This window comes from Heterocephalus glaber, unplaced genomic scaffold, assembly GCF_053883595.1.
Source record: "Heterocephalus glaber isolate CG9 unplaced genomic scaffold, H.glaber_assembly_v1.0 deba00001481, whole genome shotgun sequence".
NCBI lineage: Eukaryota > Metazoa > Chordata > Mammalia > Rodentia > Bathyergidae > Heterocephalus > Heterocephalus glaber.
In genome coordinates, this window is record NW_028258317.1 from 45,767,624 (window position 1) to 45,791,816 (window position 24,193).

Consider the following 24,193-nt stretch of genomic DNA (forward strand, 5'->3'; position numbering starts at 1 on the left):
GTTGTGAACAGTTGTTCTTCCTTGTGTGGCAATACCAAGATTTATCTGGAAGTCATAAATATGCAATACTCCAGAGTATCAAAGAACTGAATGCTAGGCCAAATAGGCAGCAACTTCTCATCCCTAATAAACTGTAGAGGTGGGATTTTGGGATAGACCAAAAGCCAAAAGCCAACTATGTCCTGAAGACACCTCTGAAAAGTACTCATTTCCTAAAGAGGTCTCAATACTAGTAAAAAAGCTACCTACCCTAAGCAATTTACAATCATCAACACAGAAAACAAATAAAAAAAATAAAAAATGAAGGTCCCAAGTTTGATCCTCAGTACCAAAAAAAAAAAAAAGTAAAAGAAAATAAATTTTAAAAAATAAAAAATGAGAAGACATGGAAGCAAGATGCAGTCCCAGACCTCTAGCTCACCCAAGGCAAATCCAGGGGGTATTGAAATGGAAGATATAAAAAAAACACCCAGCTGAACTTTCTGAATGGTAGTAGCAGAAGTAACAAAGCAGACAAATGAGGCTCTAGAAAAAAACCAAATCAGAACTAATTTCACAGATCACTAAATTTCACAGGCCATAGATGACAACCATAAGGAAGGATATGGTCAGTGAATCTAAAAATACCTATTAAAAAAAAAACAAATAGAGGAGCTTTAGGAAAGTAATGGAAAGAGTGAACACCCAACATAGGAAAGAATTGGATTCCATGAAACAGATTCAAACAGATATTAAGGAAGAAATTAGACAGTTTTTACAGTTAAATGATAATGCCAATACAACCTACTGAAACTTATGGGACACAATGAAAGCAGTCCTATGAGGGGAATTTAGAGGTGAATTCTCACATTAGAAAAACAGAGCGTGCTAAAATAAATAACCTCATGTTAAATCTCAAGCTTCTAGAAAAACAGCAAGTTAAACCCAAAGCTCATACAAGAAAGGAAATTATAAAGATCAGAGCAGAAATTAATGCAACTGAGAAGAAAACAATACAAAGAATCAATAAATCAAAGAGTTGGTTCCTTGAAAGACTAAGTAAAATAGACAAATTCTTAGCCAACCTTATAAAAAAAGACACGACTCAAAAACACGCAATTGCAAAGGAAAAGGGTGAAATCATAATGGATCCTGCAGAAATCCAGAAGATTATCAATATCTACTTTGAGAATCTGTACTCTAATAAGATAGAAAATTCAGAAGAAATGGACAGATTCCTATATATTGTATATATGAAATACTAAGGTGGAATCAAGAAGATATAATAATTCCAAATATCCCAATATCAGATAATGAAATTTAAAAGTACAGTGGACCTTCAAGTTATGACTGGCTTCACATACAAACAACTTGGATTATGACTGGAATTCTAGAAGGCCCATTCATGATAAAAAAAAAAACAACTACAGAAAATGGGAATAGAAGGTCTTTTTCTCAATCTGTTAAAAGCCATCTATGACAAACCAATAGCCAACATCATACAAAATGGTCAAAAACTGAAAAACCTCTACCAAAAGACTCCCAGATTTAATGCCCAAATTTAGCAGTGTAGCAGGATACAAAGTCAACACTCAAAAATCAATAGCATCCCTGTACATAAATAACAAACTTACTGAAAGAAAAATTAGGGAATGTCAGGAGCCATTCTACATAATTTTGGGGAAAAATCATTTCACCTGGGGAGGGACAAATTCCTTATCAGCTTAACTCATCCACCTACTGTTGTAAGAACATTTTCCTCATTTCAGCTTGTAATCAACTTTAGCTCATCAGCATAAGATCCTCATCATCATAGGATTATCACAATCCTTCCAGTCATGTGTTACTTCCTCCAATTGTAAAATACTGGCAATTTAGGATGATCTCCGCCCTCTAGTTATCTGATTCTCCCTATCAACCCAATAAATAGTGGCAAGCTTGCAGTGTCTTTGTCTTTGCCAGCTCCGAGGCACTGATCTCCCACCCTAACCCTCAACCCCCAACCTCCACCCCTCCCATATACTTTGAAATTACGCAAGTCTCTATTGTCTTTTCTTCTTTAGCCCTCTCTGTCCCCCTTTCTAGGAAGTCAGAGGATTGATTAACCTCTGGTAAGGGAAACAACACCATCAAGAAAAATGACATACTTAGAAATCAATTTAATGAAGGAAGTAAAAGTTCTAAAACTACAGTACTTTGAAAAGGGAGACTGAAGAAGGTATGTGAAAATGAAAAGATATCTCTTGTTGTTGGATAGGCAGAATTAATATAGTTAAAATGGACAAACTTCCAAAATTTTTAAGCAAATTTTAATGCAATCTCAATCAAAATATCAACAGAATACTTCACACAATTAGAGAAAAGAATCCTAAAATTCATTTGGAACCAGAAAGGACCTAGAACAGCAAAAGCAATTCTGGGAAACAAAGGCAAGGCAAGCAGCATCACAAGCCCTGACTTGAAATTATACTGCAAAGCTATTGTGATTAAAAACAGCATGGTACTGGGAAACAGACAACTCTGAGAACCAATGGAACACAGATGCAGAAACAATTCCAAATGCACCCAGCCACTTTATCTTGACAAAAGGACCAAACACTTTCACTGGCAGAAAGCCTCTTTAATAAATGATGGTAGGAAAACTGGCTTTCTACATGCCAAAGATTAAACCTAGACCCATATCTCTTACCTTGCACTAAACTAAAATTGAAATGGATCAAAGATATAACTATTCAAACAGAAACAATCTGCTGGAAGATAAAATAGGTAAAATTCTAAAAGACACAGGTGTAGACAAAGACTTTATGAACAAAACCCCAGTCATACAGAAAATATTACAAAGAATCAACAACTGGGATCTCATCATATTAATAAGCTTTCGCACAGCAAAAGAAACCACCAACAGAGTGAAGTAACAACCCACCAAATGGGAAAAAAATTTTTATGAGCTATTCCTCAATTAATATCTAGAATATGTAATAACTAGAAAATATCAGACCCTCCAAATTTAAAGGCCCAATCCAAAAATGAGTATCTGAAATGAATAGATACTTCTCAGAAGAAGTACGAACAGGAAATAAATATATGAAAAAATGTTCAGTATCACTGGTCATTTGAGAAATATAAACTAAAACAATGATGAAATTCCATTTCACTCTAGAAAGAATGACTATCATCAAGAAATCAAACAATAACAAATCCTGGTGAGGCTTTGAGGAAAAAGGAACCCTTCTCCATTGCTAGTGGGAGTGTAAACCAGTACAATCAACATGGAAATCAGTATAAAGATTCCATTTGACCATTCCCCTTCTTGGTATCAGCCCAAAAGAATTAAAAGAATCATACTACAGCAATATATGGATAACCATGTTTATAGTAGCACAATTTATAATAGCTAATAGCTAAATCTTGGAAACAGCCCAGATGCCTAACAATGGATAAATGGATAAAGAAAATGTAGCTTTTATAGACAACACAATGCCACTCTGCCATGAAGAAGGATAAGCTTGAGACATTTTTTGGGTAAATGGATGAACCTTAAGACCATACTTTTAAAGAGAAATAAGTCAGATACACATGTTTAAATATTGCATTGTTGCTCTAATGTGAGAAATTGAAAGCAAAAATATGGACCAAAATGGATGAGAGATACTGGGAAGCAGGAAGAAAATGTTCCAATGGGAAGGGAAGAAGGGAGGGAGAAGGGGGAAGGGAAGGAAGGGAAAAGGGGGGGAAAGTAATAGAAAAAAATGGAAACAAAGTTTTACAAATAATGGGAAGAAAGATTGAAGGAAGCAGAGGGATATAGGGAAAAGAACAGAAATCAGGATATATTATGTAAAGGTACAAATTTCCTATGATTAATGTGATTTTTTATACACACACATACATATATATAATCTCTTTTGAGTAACAAAATTTCTTTAAAAATTAAAGACAAAATAAGCCCATGGACTGGAAGATTTACTATTATGACAACAATGAGCCAGACATGGTGGCACATGCTTGGATCCTAGCACTCGTGAGGCTGATGCAGGAAGACTGCCATGAGTTCAAGGCCAGGCTGTACTATATAATGAGTTGAAGGCCAGCCCGGACTACACAGTAAAAATGACACCCTTTCTCCAAAAACCAAAAAACCCAAAAAACAATGCTTCCAAAGAGATCTATAGTGCAATCTCTATTGTTATGGCTTGTATCTAGATATTCCCTCAAAGCCTCATGTACTCATAGGTGGGGCTTTTTGGAGGTAACTGGATCTAGGGCAGCAATGGCAAACCTTTTAGAGCTTTTAATGATAACAAACAGCAGGCTGCAGCATGTGTCATAGGTTTGCTCATGGATTAAGGGTGTGTGGTAACTAAATTAGTCCACTGACTGGTTTATCGTATTTCTGGGTGTGGATAATGGGACTGCCTACCCTAGTTGGTGGGTGGCACCAACCAATAGGCTTGTAGCCTGAATGGAATAAAAGGGAAAGGGAGGCTTGCATCTTCCTGCTTGTAGTGCCATGGACTGTTTCTCCTTTGTGATGCCACTCTGCTATGCCACTCTGCCTTGGAGCCAGTCAACTATGGACTAAAACCTCTAAAATTCTAAGCTAAAATAAACCTTCCCTCTAATTTCTGGATGTCAGGTATTGTGTCTTATTGACAAGTAAGACTTCAATCAAAGTCCTAGTGGTATGCTTTACAGAATAAGATAAGGTACTTCTAAACTTCATAGGATGATTAAGTGACCTGGCACAACTAAACTGTCTTGAAACAGAAGAGTAAAATTGGAGTAATCTACTACTTTATTTCAAAACCTACTACAAAACTACAGTAATTAAAACAGCATGGTATTGAAATAAGGACACACAAAGAACAATGAAATAGAGTATTTAGAAATAAACTCCAAAAGCAATGCCCAAATGACTACCAAAAAGGGTGCCAAGATCATTTAATGAGAAAAGAATAGTACTTTAACATATGGTACTAAGAAAATTGGATATCAAATGCAAAACAATTAAGCTGGACACAAAAATTAACTCACAATGGATCAAAGCCCTAAACTTAAGAGCAAGAGCTGTAAAACTCTTAGAGGAAAATATGGAGGAAGATCTTCATGGCACTGGATTTGTCAATGATTTTTTGCACATGACACTTAAAGCATATGCAATAAAAAATACATAAATTATACTTTATTAGGGGCTGGGGATTTAGCCCAGTGGTTCCACCACCTGCCTCGCAAGCACAAGGTCCTGGGTTCAATCCCCGGTATTTAAAAAAAAAAAAAATATATATATATATATACACACACACACACACACACACACACACACATACTTTATTGAAATTACCTTACACACATCAAAGGACCATAAGAAGAATTAAAAAAAAATCAGAGAATAGGAGAAAATATTGGCTAATCATATATCTCATAAGGGAATCAATGTTAAGAATATATACACCAGTTATGGTGAACCTTTAAGAGACAAGTGCCCAAACCACAAGTCAAATTCCAATTATTTATTGCAAAGTCCCAACACTGCAATTAAACCTGAATACTGATGTTTCAGTTTAGAAAAAACAGCTCATAGAAACACATGTGCTATAGGTCCACCACCGCTGATAAACAGAATAATGCAAAAACAATTCAATTCAAAAGGGCAAAGAATCTGAATATTTCTCCAGATATGTATATGTAAATGGATGACAAGTACATGAAAAGATGATGAACAGTATTAGTCATCAGAGAAGTACTAATCAAAACCACAATGAGATACTCCCCTTCTACCTTTTATGATGATTACTATTTAAACAAACAACAGAAATTAAGTGCTAAGGATGGTGAGAAACTGGAGCTCTCAGACTCTGCCAAAGAGAAGTACATCCTTTATGCAATTTGATCTAGCAATTTCACATCTGAGTACACAACCAAAAGAATTGAAAGCAAAGACTCCAACAGATAATTGTATGGTAATGTGCAATGCAGTACTATAGGCAGACAGATTGAGCAGTATGGGGGATGGTTGTAGGTAACACAGAGGTCATATGTTTCCACCCAGGGTACAAAGCAACTTTCCTCTTCACTCACACATATGCAAGAGGAGGGTATGGAGCACTGTAAAGATGGGAAGCATGGGAAAATTAAGGAGAGCCCAAAATAGAAATTTTCCCTCTTCATTCATACATATACAAGAGGAAAGCAGGGAACACCCTAAGGGCAGGAACTGGGAAAATAAAGAAACTGGAGAAAAAGGAACCTGGTCATTTTGATGACCTGGCCCAGGTCCTCTTTCCTATTCTGCAATAAACTCTCATTTTCCCTAAAACTAAGACTTTGGTTGCATGTGGTCTCTTTACTATTCAAGCTGGGTGGGCTGAGTGAAATCCTCTCCTTGGGCTGCCAAGAAACAGGAAAATACAGGGTACAATGTTATTCACAATAGTCACAAGCTGGAAACAACACAAATGTCCATCACCAGATCAATGGATAAACAAAATGTGCTACAAACATAACATGGACTATTACTCTGACATAAAAAATGAAGTTCTGATATAATGGGGATGAGTCTTGAAAACACTAAATGACATAAGTTAGACACATAGGACAACATATTTACATTTACATCAGGTACCTGAAATAAGCAAATTCACAGACACAGAAAGTTGATTAGAGATTACCAGGAGCTGGGAGAATTGAAAATGCTAGGTTATGTTTAATGATTACCAATCTTCTCTTTAGGTGATGATAAAGGAAACAGTTGTATAATGTGGTGAATATAACTAATGACAGTGAATTGTGCATATAAAAGGATTAAAATGGCAAATTTATGGTATGTGTGCTTTACCCCAATTTTTAAAAATTAATGTTATATACCAAAACTCTTGAGACCAAATTCTGAAAATCGTATCTTTCATGAAACTTCTCTTTCGCATATTTTTCACTAACTGTCAGACATTCATCCAATCATCTAAGCTTGAAGCCAGAGTCATCTTCAACTACTCATCTCACTCATCCATTGTCACTCATAACAATTAGCAAATGTTGTCATTTTTCTCTACATATTAGAATATTAAATATATATAAATATATATATATATAAATATAAATAATGAGCCAGTTTGGCAACTAGAGAATAAAGGACCTTAAACCAAATTTTACAAGGTAAGTTTTATTACTAGTCAGATATGGTGAGGTTCACGGGTCAGTGGACAACTGCTATTGGAGGGTTTGTTACTGCAGGAGGAGGGAGCACAGTGTATCATACAATGGGCTACTTTGGGTAGCAGAAACAGGGGAAAACATGGATGAGAGCCTTTACTGTCATTTCCATGGGAAGGAATGGGTGAAGCAGACTTAGAATTGACTAACCTGAATTAATTTCAGTGGGCTCTGGACTATAGGGTGGTTTTAACTATCTTGCACCTGGCCCTGAGATAAAGAGGTTGATAATGGAAGTGGTTGGGCAGGTATATCCTATTAAGTGGCTGGTTTGCATACAAAGATACACTTATAGTGAGTCTTTCAGAAATTGGCTAACCATAAGAAAGGGCCATCTCTCCAGGGACAACAGAGCCTCAAGATATCAGGGCACCTAAATATAGAAAAATAAAAAGGCATAACTAATGCAGAGAGAAAACAAAATCTTAGTAAGTGTTAAGAGTTATAATCATCTAAATATATAAACAAAAGAAAAGAAAATAAAACAAAAACGACTAAATATAATAGTAATGATAAACTAGTATGTATCATGGTGGCGAACCTATGGCACATGTGCTACAGCCAGCTATTTATCATTAAAAGCTCTAAAAGGTTCACCACCACTGACCTAGCACATTTTAAAAAATAATACATGTCCACTAATGAGAATGGAATTTCTTTTGATCAGAGTAACAGAGTTTAAATTTAGTACTCCCTATCACCAAAACTGATTGCAAAGTTTTTTATTTGGTTGGGTTTGGTTCTTGACAGAAGGGTTCGCTATGCAGTTCAGACAGACCTTGGCCTCACTATGTAGCCCAGGCTGGCCTTGAGACTTGAGGTTAACCTCCTGCCTCAGCCTCCAGAGTGCCTTCATTACAGGCCTGTGCCACCAAACCCAGCTTTGATTGCAAAGTTTTATCTATTAATGCTGGTAAATAGGGAGAATTTACGTATTTCACATCTGAAAATGCCTTTCCATACAAGTACAGTCAAATATTGCTTATCAATCCATAAACATGATTTTAATGCATTATAACTGTCACCTGGTAGGCTATTATAGAACTCTGTTAGATTCTTCTCTTGATGCTTGCTTTTTAACATTGCAAAGTATTCACATCTAATTGAAGTTTATGTGGAAGCTCTTTTGTACAAATGGATTTTGTTATACAAAAATTTTCTTTGGATCTCCAGAAAGGTCCTACAAATGCTATTGGAACTATGGCTTGAGGAAATACATCTCCTGCTAATTCTGTGTGGGATAAAGATTTTGGTTTAATTTTCAAGAATACTACAAAAAGCAGTCTGACGTTACTTGTGTTTTAAACAATTTTATTAGCTGTCATTGAAATGACTTCACCTCATATCACTTTCACAGATAAGCAATGTTTGCTCTGTAGTTCTAGACAAAATTCATTAGGAACTGTTATCAAGTTCGAAGCAAGAGTTATTTTCTGGAGGAAGGGGAGTAATACCTCAGTGGTAAGGCACTTGCCTCGCACTGATGAAGCCCTGGGTTTTGTTACCAGCACCTAAAAAAACAAAATTTTTTTCATATTCACTCAGTGGTGGAACAGGCTCTTCCAAGTTCAGAAAAATGTTGATTTCAGACATGAGCTAAAAGTTTCTAATAAACTTTTACCACTTCTAAGTCAATTAAACAGCAAGTTGTGGGACAGGGCAAATCAGGAGATCTAGCTTCTATCTTTAACAAAAACTTATAATAACCATAGGCTTTTTTTTTTTTTAATAACCATAGACTTTTAAGTCTTCCATTTTTATAAGCTTTGTAAATCTAAGTTTCTTTGTCTTCCTCATGTATTTTCATTACTATCAATTAATATATACTTTAGTAGACTCCTGTGAATTGCACTGTATTTAAAGATTTGTCAACTCAACTTCTTTGAGAATGTTTCATATTGTGGTGTTCCACACATACTATTTGTACAGAGTACTTCCTTGACATTTCATATGAAGCAGTGACCATTACATTTGTCAACTCATCAATTAACCAAGCAAATCTATTTTGAGGATACTTATGTTTATATTTTATTTTTATGAAGTTCTGCTGTACTGACAAATTCTGTCTAAAATTTTCTAATCTTTGTATTATTTTCAGTGAACTAGAAATATTGTGATGAGTAGTCTGGTAGTGTCAACATATATTATATTCCTTTGGCATAGCTACAGTACAATTCACTGCATAATGAAAACAATGTTTTGCCATGTAATTCAGTAATAAAAGACTGAGCACTCCAGTGTGTTTTAAAAGTCCAAAGTCTACTTTTCTCTTTATCTGTTTTTTTCACATGAGTACAAACGGACAGAAAAAATAACATAAATGTCACAGCATGTGTGGCATTTGACATGCATGAACTTGTAATTCTATGATTTATAGGAAACCAAACAGAAGAATAAGCATCGAAAGCATCACATATGGTTGCTGTGAGCACTGTTGAATTCTACCGGCTGTTGTGGCTTGAAGAAATCATACATAGACTATAAATATGTGAACATATCTGTAGTTCAATAAAACTTTATTTATGGACACTAAAATTTAGATATGACAATTTCCAAGTGTAACAAAATATACTTTCATTTGTTTCAATCATTTCAATATATAAAAATTAGGGAGAAGAGCTGACCCCAGAGCAGAGAAGGTGAAACTTTCAGGACACCATACCACCGCACCAGGCACAGAGGAGCACAGCTGCCCCCCACTGCAGAGGAGCAGAGCTGCCCAGAGCACAGAGGAGGCGAAACTCCTGGGTCCCTGTACCACCGGCCCCACCACAGAGGAGCAGAGCTGCCACCAGCACAGAGGAGGTAAACCTTCTGGGCCACCATACCACAGCCTCCAGCACAGAGGAGGTGAGCCACAGGGGGCACGAGCAGCACACACCCCTTCCCCATTGAAATGAGAAGACACGTGAACAAGTCTCAAAACCAGACTTCCAGATCACCTAAAGCAACCCCAAAGGAAAACAAAATGGAACAATCTGATACTCAACCACCTGGACTCCCTGAACTGGCAACCAAAGAGGATCTGGAAAAAAATGAAATCAGAAATAATTTCTCAGATAACAAGAGAGATTGTGCCCATTAATAAATCTAGAGAGGACACAGATAAAAAAAATAGAGGATCTAAGGAACATGATAGAATCCCAACACAGGAAACAAATGGAATCCATTAAACAGATGCAAATAGATTTGCAGGAGATGAAAAACTCCACTGAAAGTCTACACAGCAGAATGAGCCCATGTGAGGACAGAATTTCAGATACAAAAGATAAGATTGCAATCAGAGACCAGGAAAAGAAAAACTGCTTTAAAATTGTAAGGGACCACAAGAAATCAATCCAGCAGCTGCTAGACGATGCAAAGAAGAATAACATAAGACTGGAGTCAATGAAGAAAAAGGAGAGAATTCAGGTGACATAAAAAAAAAAAACTGTTCACATAAGTGAAGGCAGAAAACTTCCCAAGCAGGAGAAAAGAACTTGACATACAGATAAATGAGGCATAGAGGACTCCAACTAGCCTTGATAAAAAAAAAAATGTACACATAGGTATATAATAGTTAAGATTCCAGAAATCCAACAGAAGAACAAAATTCTACAAGCAGTTAGAGAAAAGAAACAAATCACATACAAAGGAAAGCCCATCAGAATCACAGCAGACTTCTCAATGCAAACCCTCAAGGCAAGAAGAGCTTGGAGTGACGTATTTCAAGCCCTAAAAGAGAACAGCCTCCAATCCAGATTTAATTAATCCTGCAAAACTATCTTTCAAAACTGAGGGAGAAATAAGACACTTTCATGAAAAGAGCACCTTAGGAACTTCATGAATACCAAACCATCACTCCAAAAAATTTTAGACAATATCCTAGGAAAAGACAATGAGGATTGCAACACCAGGAAGTCCAGCAGAATGAATCCATCAAGCACGATAAGAAACTAAACCAAAAGGGGTAAAACCAACAACAAAAAAATGTCATGACAATGATAAGTCAATACGTATCAATTATAACCATCAATGTTAATGGTCTCAACTCACCATTCAAAAGAAACAGACTGGCAGAATGGGTCAAGAAGCAAGATCCAACAATATGCTACATACAAGAAACATACTTATTTCAAAAAGAAATTCACAGACTGAAAGTTAAAGGGTGGAAAACAATACTCGATGCCACAGGAACCCGAAAAAAAGCAGGAGTAGCTACCCTCTTTGCAGATCAAGTGGATTTCAAACGAACACTGATTAAGAGACAAAGAAGGATACTACATCCTTGTAAAGGAAACAATCCAAGAGGAAGAGATGACAATCATAAACATATATGCACCAAACACTAGTGTGCCCAACTATATAACATAAATACTGACATGAAAAATCATATAAACACTAATACAATAGTAGTGGGGGACCTCAATACCCCACTCTCACAAATAAATAGATCAACTAGACAAAAACAAGCAACGAAATAGTAGAATTCAATCAAACTTAAACAAATGAACTTAACAGATGTTTACAGTGATCCACCCAACAAAATCAGAATACAAGTTTTTTTCAGCTACACACGGATCATCCTCCAAAACAGACCACATACTCACTCCTAGAACATGTTTAAGTAAGTGTAAAGGAACTGAAGTTATCCCCTGTATATTATCAGACCATACTGCAATGAAATTGGAGATCAATAGCAAAAGAAACCACAAAAATTTCATAAACACATGGAAACTGAACAACACACTTCTGAATAACCAATGGGTCACAGAGGAAATGAAAGAAGAAATCAGACAGTTCCTACAATTAAATGACAATAATAATATAACATACCAGAATCTATTGGATACAATAAAAGCTATCTTAAGAGGGAAATTCATAGCAGTGAATACTCACTCATAGTAGGAAAACAGAGCGAGCTCAAATAAACAACCTAATGCTGAACCTCAAGCTTCTAGGAAAAGAACAGCAGGTTAAACCCAAAGCTCATACAAGGGAGGAAATTATAAAGATTAGAGAAGACATCAATGCAACAGAGACTAAGAGAACAATACAAAAGAAAGTTAACAAAGCCAAGAGTTGGTTCTTCAAAAGAATAAACAAAATCGACAAACCCTTAGACAACCTTATGAGAAGAAGGAAAGAAAAGGCCCAAATCCATGCAATTAGGAATGAAAAGGGTGAAATGACAACAGACCCAGCAGAAATCCAGAGGATCATCAACACCTACTTCCAGAACCTGTATGCCAATAAGAAGGAAAACACAGAAGAAACGGACAGATTGCTAGATACATACGAATTACCAAAGTTGAATGAAGGAGATCTAAAAATTCTAAACAACCCAATATCAATCAATGAAATTGAAAATGTAACAAAAACTTACCAACTAATAAAAGCCTGGGTCCTGACGGCTTCCCTGCTGAATTCTACAAGAGATTTAGAGAGGAACTATTGCCACTATTGTTTAAACTCTTCAATGAAATTGAAAGAGAAGCAATACTCCCAAATTCATTCCTGGAACCAAGCATCACCTTGAGCCCCAACGCAGAGAAAGACCCAACTGAAAAAGAGAACTATAGGCCAATCTCACTGATGAACATAGATGTAAAAATCCTTCATAAGATACTGGCAAACAGAATGCAGAAGGATCATGAAGAAGATCAAACACCCTGACCAAATGGGATTCATCCTAGGGATGTAGGGATGGTTCAACATATGCAAATCAATCAATGTAATACACTATATCAATAGAGGCAAGGACAAAAACCACATGATCATCTCAATAGATGCAGAAAAAGCATCTGACAAAATCCAACACGCATTTATAATAAAAACCCTACAAAAAATTGGAATAGACGGTCTCTACCTCAATCTGATAAAAGCCATCTATGAAAAACCAACAGCCAATATCATACTAAATGGTCAAAAACTGAAATCCTTCACATTTAAAATCAGGAACAAGACAAGATGTCCACTATCACCACTCCTGTTCAATATAGTCTTGGAAACATCAGCCACAGCAATTAGACAAGAGAAAGAAAAAGAATAAAGATAGGAAACAAAGAAATCAAATTGTCATTATTTGCAGATGACATAATACTTTATATAGAAGACCTTAAAATCCACCAAAAAGTCTTCTCGACTTAATAACCAAATTTAGTAAAGTAGCTGATTACATGGTCAACACACAAAAATCAAAAGCTTTCCTCTACATGAACAACAGAGTCACTGAGACAGAAATAATGCAAACAATTCCTTTCACAATAGCATCCAAATACTGAAATACCTAGGAATCAACCTAACAAAAGAAATCAAAGACTTCTTCTCTGAAAACTACAGCACTCTGAAAAGAGACTGAAAATTTCAGAAAATGGAAAGACATTTCTTGCTCCTCGGTAGGAAGAATCAACATAGTGAAAATGGCCACACTTCCAAAACTGTTTTACAGATTCAATGTAATCCCAATTGAAATTCCAGCAGCATACTTCACAGATCTTGAGAAAACAATCCAAAAATTCATCTGGAACAAGAAGAGACCCAGAAAAGTAAAAGCAATTCTAGGTAACAGAGACATGGCCGGGGATATCACAATTACCAACTTGAAACTATACTACAAAGTCACCGTGATAAAAACAGCATGGTACTGGCAAAGAAACAGACCTGAGGACCAGTGGAACAGATGAGAAGATACAGAAACGACTCCAGACACACTCAGCCACCTCATCGTTGACAAAGGGGCCAAACACCCTCACTGGAGGAAAGAAGGCCTCTTTAATAAATGGTGCTGGACAAATTGGGTTTCAACTTGCCAAAGATGAAAACTAGACCTATATCTCTCACCATACACTAAACTAAAATCAACATGGACTAAGGATCTAAATATTAAAAAAGAAATGCTGAACCGGCTGGAACAGAGGTTAGGTAGAACTCTTGAAGACACTGGTGTAGGAAAAGATTTTATGAACAAAACCTCAGTTGCCAGTGAACTAGTACAAACAATCAACAAGTGGGATCTCTTCTTATTAAAAAGCTTCTGCACAGCAAGAGAAACCACCAACAGTGTGAAGAGACAACCCACAATGTACCTGTTCCTCAAAGGTCTACTATCTAGAATCTATAAAGAACTTAAAAAAAGAGACCTCCCAAATTTAAAGACTCAATCCGAAAATGGGCATCTGAAATGAACAGACATTTCTCAGACAAAGAAGTAGAAATAGCAAATAAACATATGAAAAAATATTTAACATCACCGGTCATTCGAGAGATGCAAATGAAAACAACGCTCAGATTCCACCAATGCTCAGAGTGACTCCATCAAGAATGGCTGCTATCATGAAACCAATCAATAACAAATCCTGGCAGCACTGTGGGGAAAGTGGAACACTGTTCCACTGCTGGTGGGAGTGTAGACTGTTGCAACCACTGTGGAAATCAGTATGGAGATACCTCAAAGAACTAGGACTTGGGGCTGGGGATTTAGCTCAGTGGTTCCACTGCCTGCCTCGCAAGTGCAAGGTCCTGAGTTTGATCCCTGGTACCAAAAAAAAAGAACTAGGACTAGAAGTCTCATTTCACCCAGCTATTCCCCTGCTGGGTATCTTCCCCAAATTAAAAGAATCATATCACAGTGATATATGTCCCCCCCATGTTCATAGCAGCACAATTTCTAATAGCTAAAACTTGGCAGCTGCCCAATTGCCCATCAACTGGAGACTGGATAAAGAAAATGTGGTTTTTAAAATTAAATGGAGTACTATTCAGCCATAAAAAATGAGAAATTAGAGACATTTATAGTAGCTAAATGGATGCACATTGAGGCAATACTCTTAAGTGAAATAAATAGGGCACAGGTGTAAATACCAAATAGTTTCTCTATTTGTGAGAAATAGTTTCTCTAATAGTGAGAAACTGAAAGTGTAAATAAGGACTAAAAGGTATAATAGATAATGTGAAATAGGAAGAAAAGGAGCAAAGAGGAAGTGGGAGGGGTAGAGGAAAGGAAAGAAGGGAATAGAATTAATATGAGAAAATGCAAAAATGGAAACAAAGTCTTTGTAAATAGGGAGGGATGGAGGGGTTGAAGGGAGTGCAGGAGAATGGGGAAAAAATAAGAACCAAGAGAGATTATGTAAAGGTGCAAATTTCCAATGATGAATGTCATTATATTGTATACCTAAAATGTACCAATAAAATTAATTTTAAAAAATATATAAAAATTATTTTGAGTCCACAGACCATATATAAATAGGCAGCAAGGTAGATCTAGAATCTGACTGTTAGTCTTCCAACTGCTAATATAGCAAGTGCAGAATAATTCAACATATTTGACTATTTGGCATATTTTCTGATTATTAGTATAATACAACACAGACTAGAAAGAAAACTGATAGAAAGATAAGTCTGTCTAATGGTTAAGAGGATAAAACATGAATTCCCAAGTTTATATTTTATTGGTCCAATGTACACCATTTGTGTGACCTTGGATATGGCTTAATTTTCAGAGCCTCAATTTATTCAATGTATTATGAAAGATAATTTAATTCAAAGCACAGATCTAAAAATGAAATGAGATAATCCATGCAAATTGATTGTAACAGTACTTACAATGGAAGTGCTCAATACATGTTAACCATATATATTGTTGCCACTGCAAATCAGATGAAAATGACACCCCTAAAGACAGCAATAAAATATACATTGAAAAGGTAAAATTAACCAGTTATAGGCACATGTAATGGAATAAGATAAATGCAGAAAGAAATTCAAAAGCTATAAAAATTTAATATGATACAAGCACATAAAGTTTATTATTTTGTGGAGTGAATGGAAGGCAGAACGTAAATATACATTCAAGAGTAGTGTGTGAATATGGAAAATAGCTTTAAAAAACTGGATGAGATTTTAGGAAGAAAGGAAGAAAGTGAGACAATCATATAATAGGTTCCATGTTTAGGGATGGTAGGGTGTAATAAAGTCAACAAAGATACAGTAGAACAGAACATAGTACATACATAAAAGAATTAGTACAACAATTCTTATCGTAGGAAGATAAATCCTTAAATATTTGAAGGATTAAAAGGAAGCCATCTAAGAGAAGCAATCTTAAATACAATACAATTATTTCATAAGAAAACACTGTTAAAGTTGAAAAATCTACTTACTGAAACAGCTATCATGGTACTATCTGGCCTCCATTCAGCTTGTTTATAGAATCCAAACTGAGTAGATGATTTTGCAGGTTCCTTGTAGGTTACAATTAATACACTAGGCTGGAAGAAAATAGTTGTACTTTTGTTAATAGCTCATAAAAACATAAAAAACTTCACATAACTTATAAAATATTCTGAAAACATTTTAAAAGACAATATAACCTAATGTTCAATCATCAATTTTCAAAACTCCAAGCAAATCAGATAATATTAACCTTTACCTATTGAAAAAACTGAATCAATAATTAGTAACTTTCCAAAACAGAGCCGGCCCAGATGCAATCACTGGTGAATTCAACCAAATAGTTAAAGAAGTTATACAAGTCTTATACAAAGCCTTCTGGAGAACAGAAGGGGGTGGGGTATAAATGATAATCCTAAATCATTTACAAGGGCAGTATTATCTTAATACCAAAACAAGACAAAGGCACTACATAAAAAGAATCCTATAGACTAAAATCTCTCATGAACATAGGTGCAAACTCCCAAAATAGAGGTAAACCAAGCCTAACAATATATAAAAAGAAGTATACACCACAACCAAGTGGGATATATCCCAGGCATGCAAGACTGTCTCAACACCAGAAAATAAATTACTGTAACCTATCACATCAATAGGATAAAAAAGAAAAAAACTGCATGATAGTATCAATAAATGCAGAAAAAGCATTTGATGTATCTAACACATATTCATGATAAAAACTCAGCAAACTAAGTATGGAGAGAAATTTCTCCAACATGATAATGAGCACCTACAAAAACCCCACGTTTAATATATTTAGAAAGAAACTCAAAGCTGTCCCAACAAGTTCAGGAAGAAGGCAAAAATCTCCATTGCTTTTCAACACTGTAGCACAAGTCCTAAATGAAGCAAATGGTATACATACCGAGAAGGGAGAAATAAAACTATTTATCCATAGATACCATGATCATCTATGGAGAAAATCTGAAAGAATCAGTAACGACTAAACCTTGGAAACTACTAAGCAAAGACAGTAAGTTGCAGGATATAAAGTTAATATGTAAAAGTCAAACACTTATAATGAAAAAGTGGAATTCGTAATTTAAAACATTTATGGATTTACATTAAGACCCCAAAATGAAATACTTACTGTATAAATCTAACAGAATATATATAAGATTTATATAAGGAATACAACTAAGATGAAGTATACCAAACAAATGAGTGCATGTTCCAGATTAATGGATATGAAGAGTCAGTAATATGTCAGTTCTTCCCAATGTGATGTATATATAGACTCAATGCAATCAGTCAAAATCCCAGCAAGTTATTTTGTGGAGGTCAACAAACTAAAGTTTATACAGAGAGGCAAAACACCAAGAAGAGTCAACTCAATACTGAAGAACATGTTGGAGAACTGAGATACTACCTAACTTCAAGATTTATAAAGCTAGAGTAATCGAGAGTGCATGGCATTGGCGAAAAAGAAACAAGCTGATCAAAGAAACATAATAGAGAGCCTAGAAACAGACTCACATAAATGGAGTTAACTAATCTTTGACAATGGAGCAGAGCGACACAAAGGAGAAAAGTCTTCAACAAATAGTGACAGAATGATGAACAAAAACATTCATTACAAAATGAATCCTACATCCTTCACAAGAGTTAATTCAAAATAAATCAAAGTGCTAAATGTAAAAAGTAAAATTCTTAGAAAATAACTCTAAGAAGTAGAAAAATCTAGATGACTTCAGGTATGGCAACAATTTTTTATAGACAACACAAAGGCACACAACGTTCAACAGAAATGACTGATAAACTAGACTTCATTAAAATCGAAAACTGCTGTGTGAAAAACAGTCAAGGGAATGACGACAGAAAGCCACAGACTGGGAGAAAATATTTGCAAAGGACCTATGTGATAAAGGACTGTTACCAAAAAATACAAAGAATTCTTAAAACTCAAGAGAAAAAAACTTATTTTTAAAAATAGGCAAAAGAACTCAACATATCCCTCACTAAAAAGATATACATGAAAAATAAACATGACAAGATGTTTAACATCATATGACTTTAGAAAACCAAACTGAAGCAAGATACCACTATACTCTTATTAGAATGGCCAAATCCAATGTTGATACCAAATGCTAGTGAGGATATGGAGCAACAGGAACTCTCAGCTACTGCTGCTGAACGCAAAATGCTACAGGCACTTTGGAAGATAATTTGGCAATTTCTCACAAAAACTAAACAAACTCTTACATATAGGTAGCATTTGCAGTCCTTAATATTTATGCAAATTAGCTGAAAATATGTCCACACAAAAAGTGACACAGCACTTTCACTCATAACTGTCAAAACTTGGAAGTAACCAAGATACCCTTCAATAGTTTAAGACTAAAAAATAAAGTCTTTAAAAAATATAAAGATAACCCAAAAAGAATTCAATCAATATTTATTACATGGCTAAGGAGGTACTATTTAATTAAAAAAAAGCTGGGCCGGGGATTTAGCTCAGCGGTTTCACCACCTGCTGCGCAAGCGCAAGGACCCGAGTTTGATCCTTGGTACCAAAATAAATAAATAAACAAACAAACAAAAAAGCAATGGGCTCTTTTGCCTTACAAAACATATAGGCTACATGGTAAAACAAAGTATATGTAGTAAGAATTCAAGGAGACCAGGTTACATATATTCAAATTCTAAACAATGTGATAATGTTATATTTGGACTTCAGCATTTCAAGCACTTTTGATATTCATTACATTTTTGATAGGGAGTATAAATGCTGTACATAATGAAATAATGGAGAAGACTGCCAGGAAACCTCAATGAAACAGATCTTGAAGAATCTAGAAGAGTAGTACAGTTTAGTACAGGGAAGTAGTACCAGCAAAACTCAAGGGGCACTCAAAATAAAGAAATTATATTGAACAATGGGTTTACTGTGTAATACTTGAAAGACAAAAAGTTTAAATAATGTAGACCAATTATTAAGAGATCTCATATGCTAGAATGAGGAATTTAGCCTTAATGCCACAAGTAACAGTCAAGTTTCTATTTCCCAATTATATAAGATTCATGCAACATTTGCCAAACAGGCTGGGTGCAGTGGTGCACACCTATAATCCCAGCACTTGAGAGGCTGAGGCAGGAGAGGATCGTCAGGAGTTCAAAGCCTGCCTGGGCTATACAGTGAGTTCAAGGCCAGCCTGAACTACACACCAAGAACCTGTCTGAAAAACAAAAAAGTCAAAAAATAAACTGCAATGATACTGCTAAAGCAAAGAATAATGTCTAAATGAAACTGGTATTTAGCTAATAATTTACACTACTACAAGTGAGAAAGAGACTTTAAAAAAATTCAAAAATTATTTTCTATGAAGTGATTTCAGACAATAGCAGGAAAATTTGGACTAATTGTCCATTCTAAGAATAAAACAATATTTCAAGGCAATGGAGAGCAACCTAAGTAGGCAAAAACTGGATTGTAGCTTCAAGTGAAAGGATACATCATGTAAGACTTGTGGATTTGCAGTTTTTTGCCAAGAGGTACAACCCAATCTGCACCTGGCTCAGGGTAACAAAGTCACAGATTTACTGGCTTGAGGCATTAGGAAACAGTTTCCTGATATTACTGCTGAAAACTTATGGTGAAATTCTAAATGGAATGGTGTCTCTGTCAAGATCAACCTCAAAAATGCATGTGAACTCTACCACTAGATGTAGGACAACCACTAACCTATATCTGCAAGGGAAGACTCTACTGTACATGATGAAAAAGCAGTAATGATTGGTAGTTGAGAGAAAAGAATAAGGTCAGATATTGTCCACCACAAAGGAAACTGAATTTGAAGTCTGCATTTACATAAGGTAACAGCCTGAGGAACATATACAGACGTTCTTTATAATAGCATAACAAAAATCTGGTCTCTATATAATATTAACTGCGCATTATATATGACATCAAAAAATCAGTAAACATGGGAAGGAACAAGAAAAGAGAAAGTGATAGTCAAGAAATTTTAAAACAAAGATTATAAATAGTATGTTGAAGGATTTAAAAATATATTCATAATGAATGAGGATAAAGAGGAAAAACTCAAAAGAGAAACTATTTTTAAAAAACCTAATGAAAATTCTAAGCTGAAAAACATAACTAAAAACTCATCCATTTTTATAAATTAAAAATAAATCTGTAATAAAATGAATAAAAATTATCTAATCTGAAAAGATAAGCAGTATCAAAAAACTGTAAGCTTAAAAACTAAAAACTCACCCATTTTTAATAAATTATACAGATCATAAATCTGCAATGAATAAAAATTCTCTAATCTGAGAAAAAGAAAATAGACTAGTATAAGCAGTGATCATTTCAAGCAATATAACAGGAGTCAAAGAAGAATAACAGAGAATGGGGCAGAAAAATATATATGAAAAAATAATACCTGAAAATTTCCCAAATTTAAAGAACACCTTAAGACTCAAAAAATTTGACAAGCTGGAGGCTGTGGCAGGAGGATCTCTGTGAGTTTGAGGGGAGCCTGAACTACATAGTACAAGGCCAGCCTATCTCAAAAATAAAAATTTAAAAAACCCCAAAAATATATAAAAAATATAAACCAAAAATAAAACTTGACAAATCTCACACAGTATAAAATCACATCACAGTCAAATTGAGGAAAACCAAAGATAAACAGGCACTCTTGAAAGCAGCCAACAACAACAACAACAACAACAACACACACACAGATTAATTTATTGTTGTCTATAAGAAATGGAATAATACAAAGATACAAAGGAGTTGAAAATAAAATAGAAAAACATACAATGCAAGTAATAAACCAAAATGGTTGGAATATTAAATTCAGATAAGAGTTTAACTTAAGAAATATTACCACTAGAGATAAAGAGAAATATTTCCTAATGATGAAATGGTGAATCCATTAGGAAGCCAAACCATTATACATAGGTGTGTACCTACTAATAAAGCTTTACAATATGTGAAGGAAAATGTAAATGATTGAGATAAATACACAATTATAATCAATGATACCTCACTGTTTATAAAATTGGACCAAAAATACAGTTATGTTGATTCATTCTTCTATGTCAGAGGCTGGCAAATTTTCTGAAAGTATCTAAGAGAAAATTATATAGGCTCTGTGAGACACATCTGTCATAATTCCTTTTTTTTCCTTCTTCTGCATCTTTCCTTTAACCTTTAAAGCACAGAAAGCATTCTTTGCTTCCAAACTGTACAAAAACAGACCTCCAACAGGCCAGTTTGCCAACTCTTCACTACTCTGTATCATTCATTCCCACACCATAATCAGCTGCTGGCTTCCCTGGTATTCTGCTGAACTAAATGTTTTGTCTTTCAAGAATTAGCTAAACGACCCCCCCCACACACACACACGCACACGACTTTCCTGGCCATTTCTCAATTCCTCTGATCTTGGAGCACTTAGTTTCCACCAGTTAAGAGTTTCAGTCTTTCCTCATTTTTCATGACATTGCCATTTTTCTGAAAATAATACTCCCAGATTTCTTAGGATGTACCTCCATCTATATAAGTTATCCTACTTCTCAAACTCACAGGCATTAGCTTTAGCACTCATCATGGATCTTGCCTGCAGAAATTTATTACTGTGGCATTCTTTTTTTTTTGGTACCAGGGATCAAACTTGGGACCTTGTGCTTACAAGGTAGGAGGTGCAACCACTGAGCTAAATCCCTGGCACTGTGGCATTCTAATGGTAGGTAGTATTCTATTTTATTCACCTTTCTATAATTAGATTTGGAATGTTTCTGTAAGAAAAATTGGCCCCTTTTTATTTTTAATCATTTATGTCAATACAAAATCATGGATAATTTTAATTTTAAGCCAACAGTATCATGGTTTGTTACTCAAGTTGTTCCAACCCTGACAGCGGAGAGAGAGTTTCAGGCTAATTCCGATATCCTTTTGACATACTCTCATTTTTAAAAAAATTTTTTTTTTTTGGGGCCAGGGATTTATTTAGTTCAGTGGCATCACGCCTGCCTGGTAAGCATGACACCCTGAGTTCAATCCCCAGTACCAAAAAAAAATTTTTTTTAGTTAATGTTCTTACACAATATGCTTTCAGCTCATTCTGCATTTTCCCTGACCTAGCTTTTGAATCAGCCCTGTTTACATATTAGAAAAGTTTTAAAAAACAAGACTCCAGCTGGGTGTGGTAGCACAGACCTGTAATCCCAGCACTTGAGGCTGAACCAAGAGGATTGCTGTGAGTTCCAGGCTAGTCTGAACTAGACAATGAGACAAAAAAAACCAAAAATTAATAGTAATAGTAACACAGAAACTTTTAAAAAGAATATATCGTCTTCCCTTAAAAAAAAAGATCTCCCAGCACCAGCACCACCACAAAAATAAAGACAGAGAGAAAAAACAAAATCTGAGTTATTGTTGCTACTAGGATATAACTAGATTTTTGGCTGGCGAGGTTCTGTGGTACTAATGATTGAACCCAGGGCCTCAACCACATTAGGCAAGCACTTTATCATTAAGCTACAGGCCCTGATCTTTTTAAATTTTATTTTGAGACAGGGTCTTGCTAGGTTCCCCAGGCTGGCCTTGAACTTGGGATCCACTTACCTCAGTTTCCTAAGTACCTGGGATTATAGCTATACTGTGTAATCTATATTTACTTTAGCTTGCCCCTCTGCTTATCTGTAATTTTTTTTTTCCTGAAAGTGAGAAACTTGCCTCTCATTTCGTACAATTTATTGACTTATTTGTTCAATCCTTCTATAGTTTTGGAACAGCTGACAATATCCTTGTAAAAAACAAATTTACCAAGTAAAATACACTGTTTATGTACAGTTTCTACCTATTACTTTAGCCTCATGATGAACAGTTAAAATACCGGATTTCCAAAGTTACATACATAGGCCATCCCCTTAAAAGCTTTTCTTTTCCCAGTGCATCTTGGACTTGGAATTGTTATAACACTTCTAGGTAGTATGTATCAGGACTTGTCGTTAGGCTGGCAGCAGAGGGGCAGAAATAAGCACACAGGGAAAGATGTGAGTAAAGTATTCAGATTTAAATTTTGGTGAAAGGAATCAAAATGTCTTCTAGCTATACTGTAGAAATACATTAATAATTCAGTGGGAATATGCCTTCTTGCTAATATCTTAATAGAGATCTGATAACTCTCAGAAAAAAAAAAGCTTTTCTTTTCCCAATCTCTGAAAGTGAAATACAAAAGTTTTTAAGATGCTAACAAGGCTCCAAATACATTAAAACTACTAGTCACTAATTGCTTATACTGTAAATATAAAGTAAAAGTTAAAAACAAGTACATACTTTGGGTGGTATTTGCAATGGATGAAAATAAGAAAACACAGCTGAGGAAAGCAATTAAGAATTTATCAAAACAATTTATAAAAGGAACTTGATTCTGAAAGGGAAATTAGAATAACAAAGCAACTATAAAAAATGTACTTGAAGGACTTACACTACCTAACTAGCTCTATAATAAATAGTAATCAAGACTGTATGGTAATAGTATTAAGATACACAAACAGATCACCGAAACAAAGTAGAGTTCAAAACCAGAAAAGTCAACAGAAAGGTACAAAATCAATTCAGTGGAGAGAGAAGTACCTTTTCAACAAATGGTGTTTGAACAAAAAGATACTTATATAAAAAAAGAACTTCAATCCATACTTTGTGCCATATAAATATTAATTCATAGTACACTGTAGACTTACAGTACATGTAAAGTTAATCCATAAATGTTCAGGAATATAGGAGCAAATTCTTTGTGGCCTTGGATTAGGCAAAGATTTCTTAGGCAGGACA

General features: G+C 35.1%; 1 protein-coding gene across 6 annotated transcripts in view; it reads right to left on the reverse strand.

Moving 5' to 3' along the window:
• The window catches only part of Ric1 (RIC1 partner of RAB6A GEF complex), a 163,645-nt gene that overhangs the window by 93,926 nt on the left and 45,526 nt on the right, over nt 1-24,193 (reverse strand). For 4 of the 6 annotated variants that reach the window (XM_087183989.1, XM_087183988.1, XM_087183991.1 and 1 more), the window contains one exon: nt 16,332-16,439. The exons of 1 other annotated variant lie outside the window; for it this stretch is intronic. In XM_087183989.1, coding sequence (XP_087040115.1) covers nt 16,332-16,439 — 108 coding nt within the window. Of the gene's footprint in view, nt 1-15,774; nt 15,844-16,331; nt 16,440-24,193 lie in introns of those variants that run through there. One more of the 6 variants, XM_087183992.1, reaches the window with a different exon arrangement.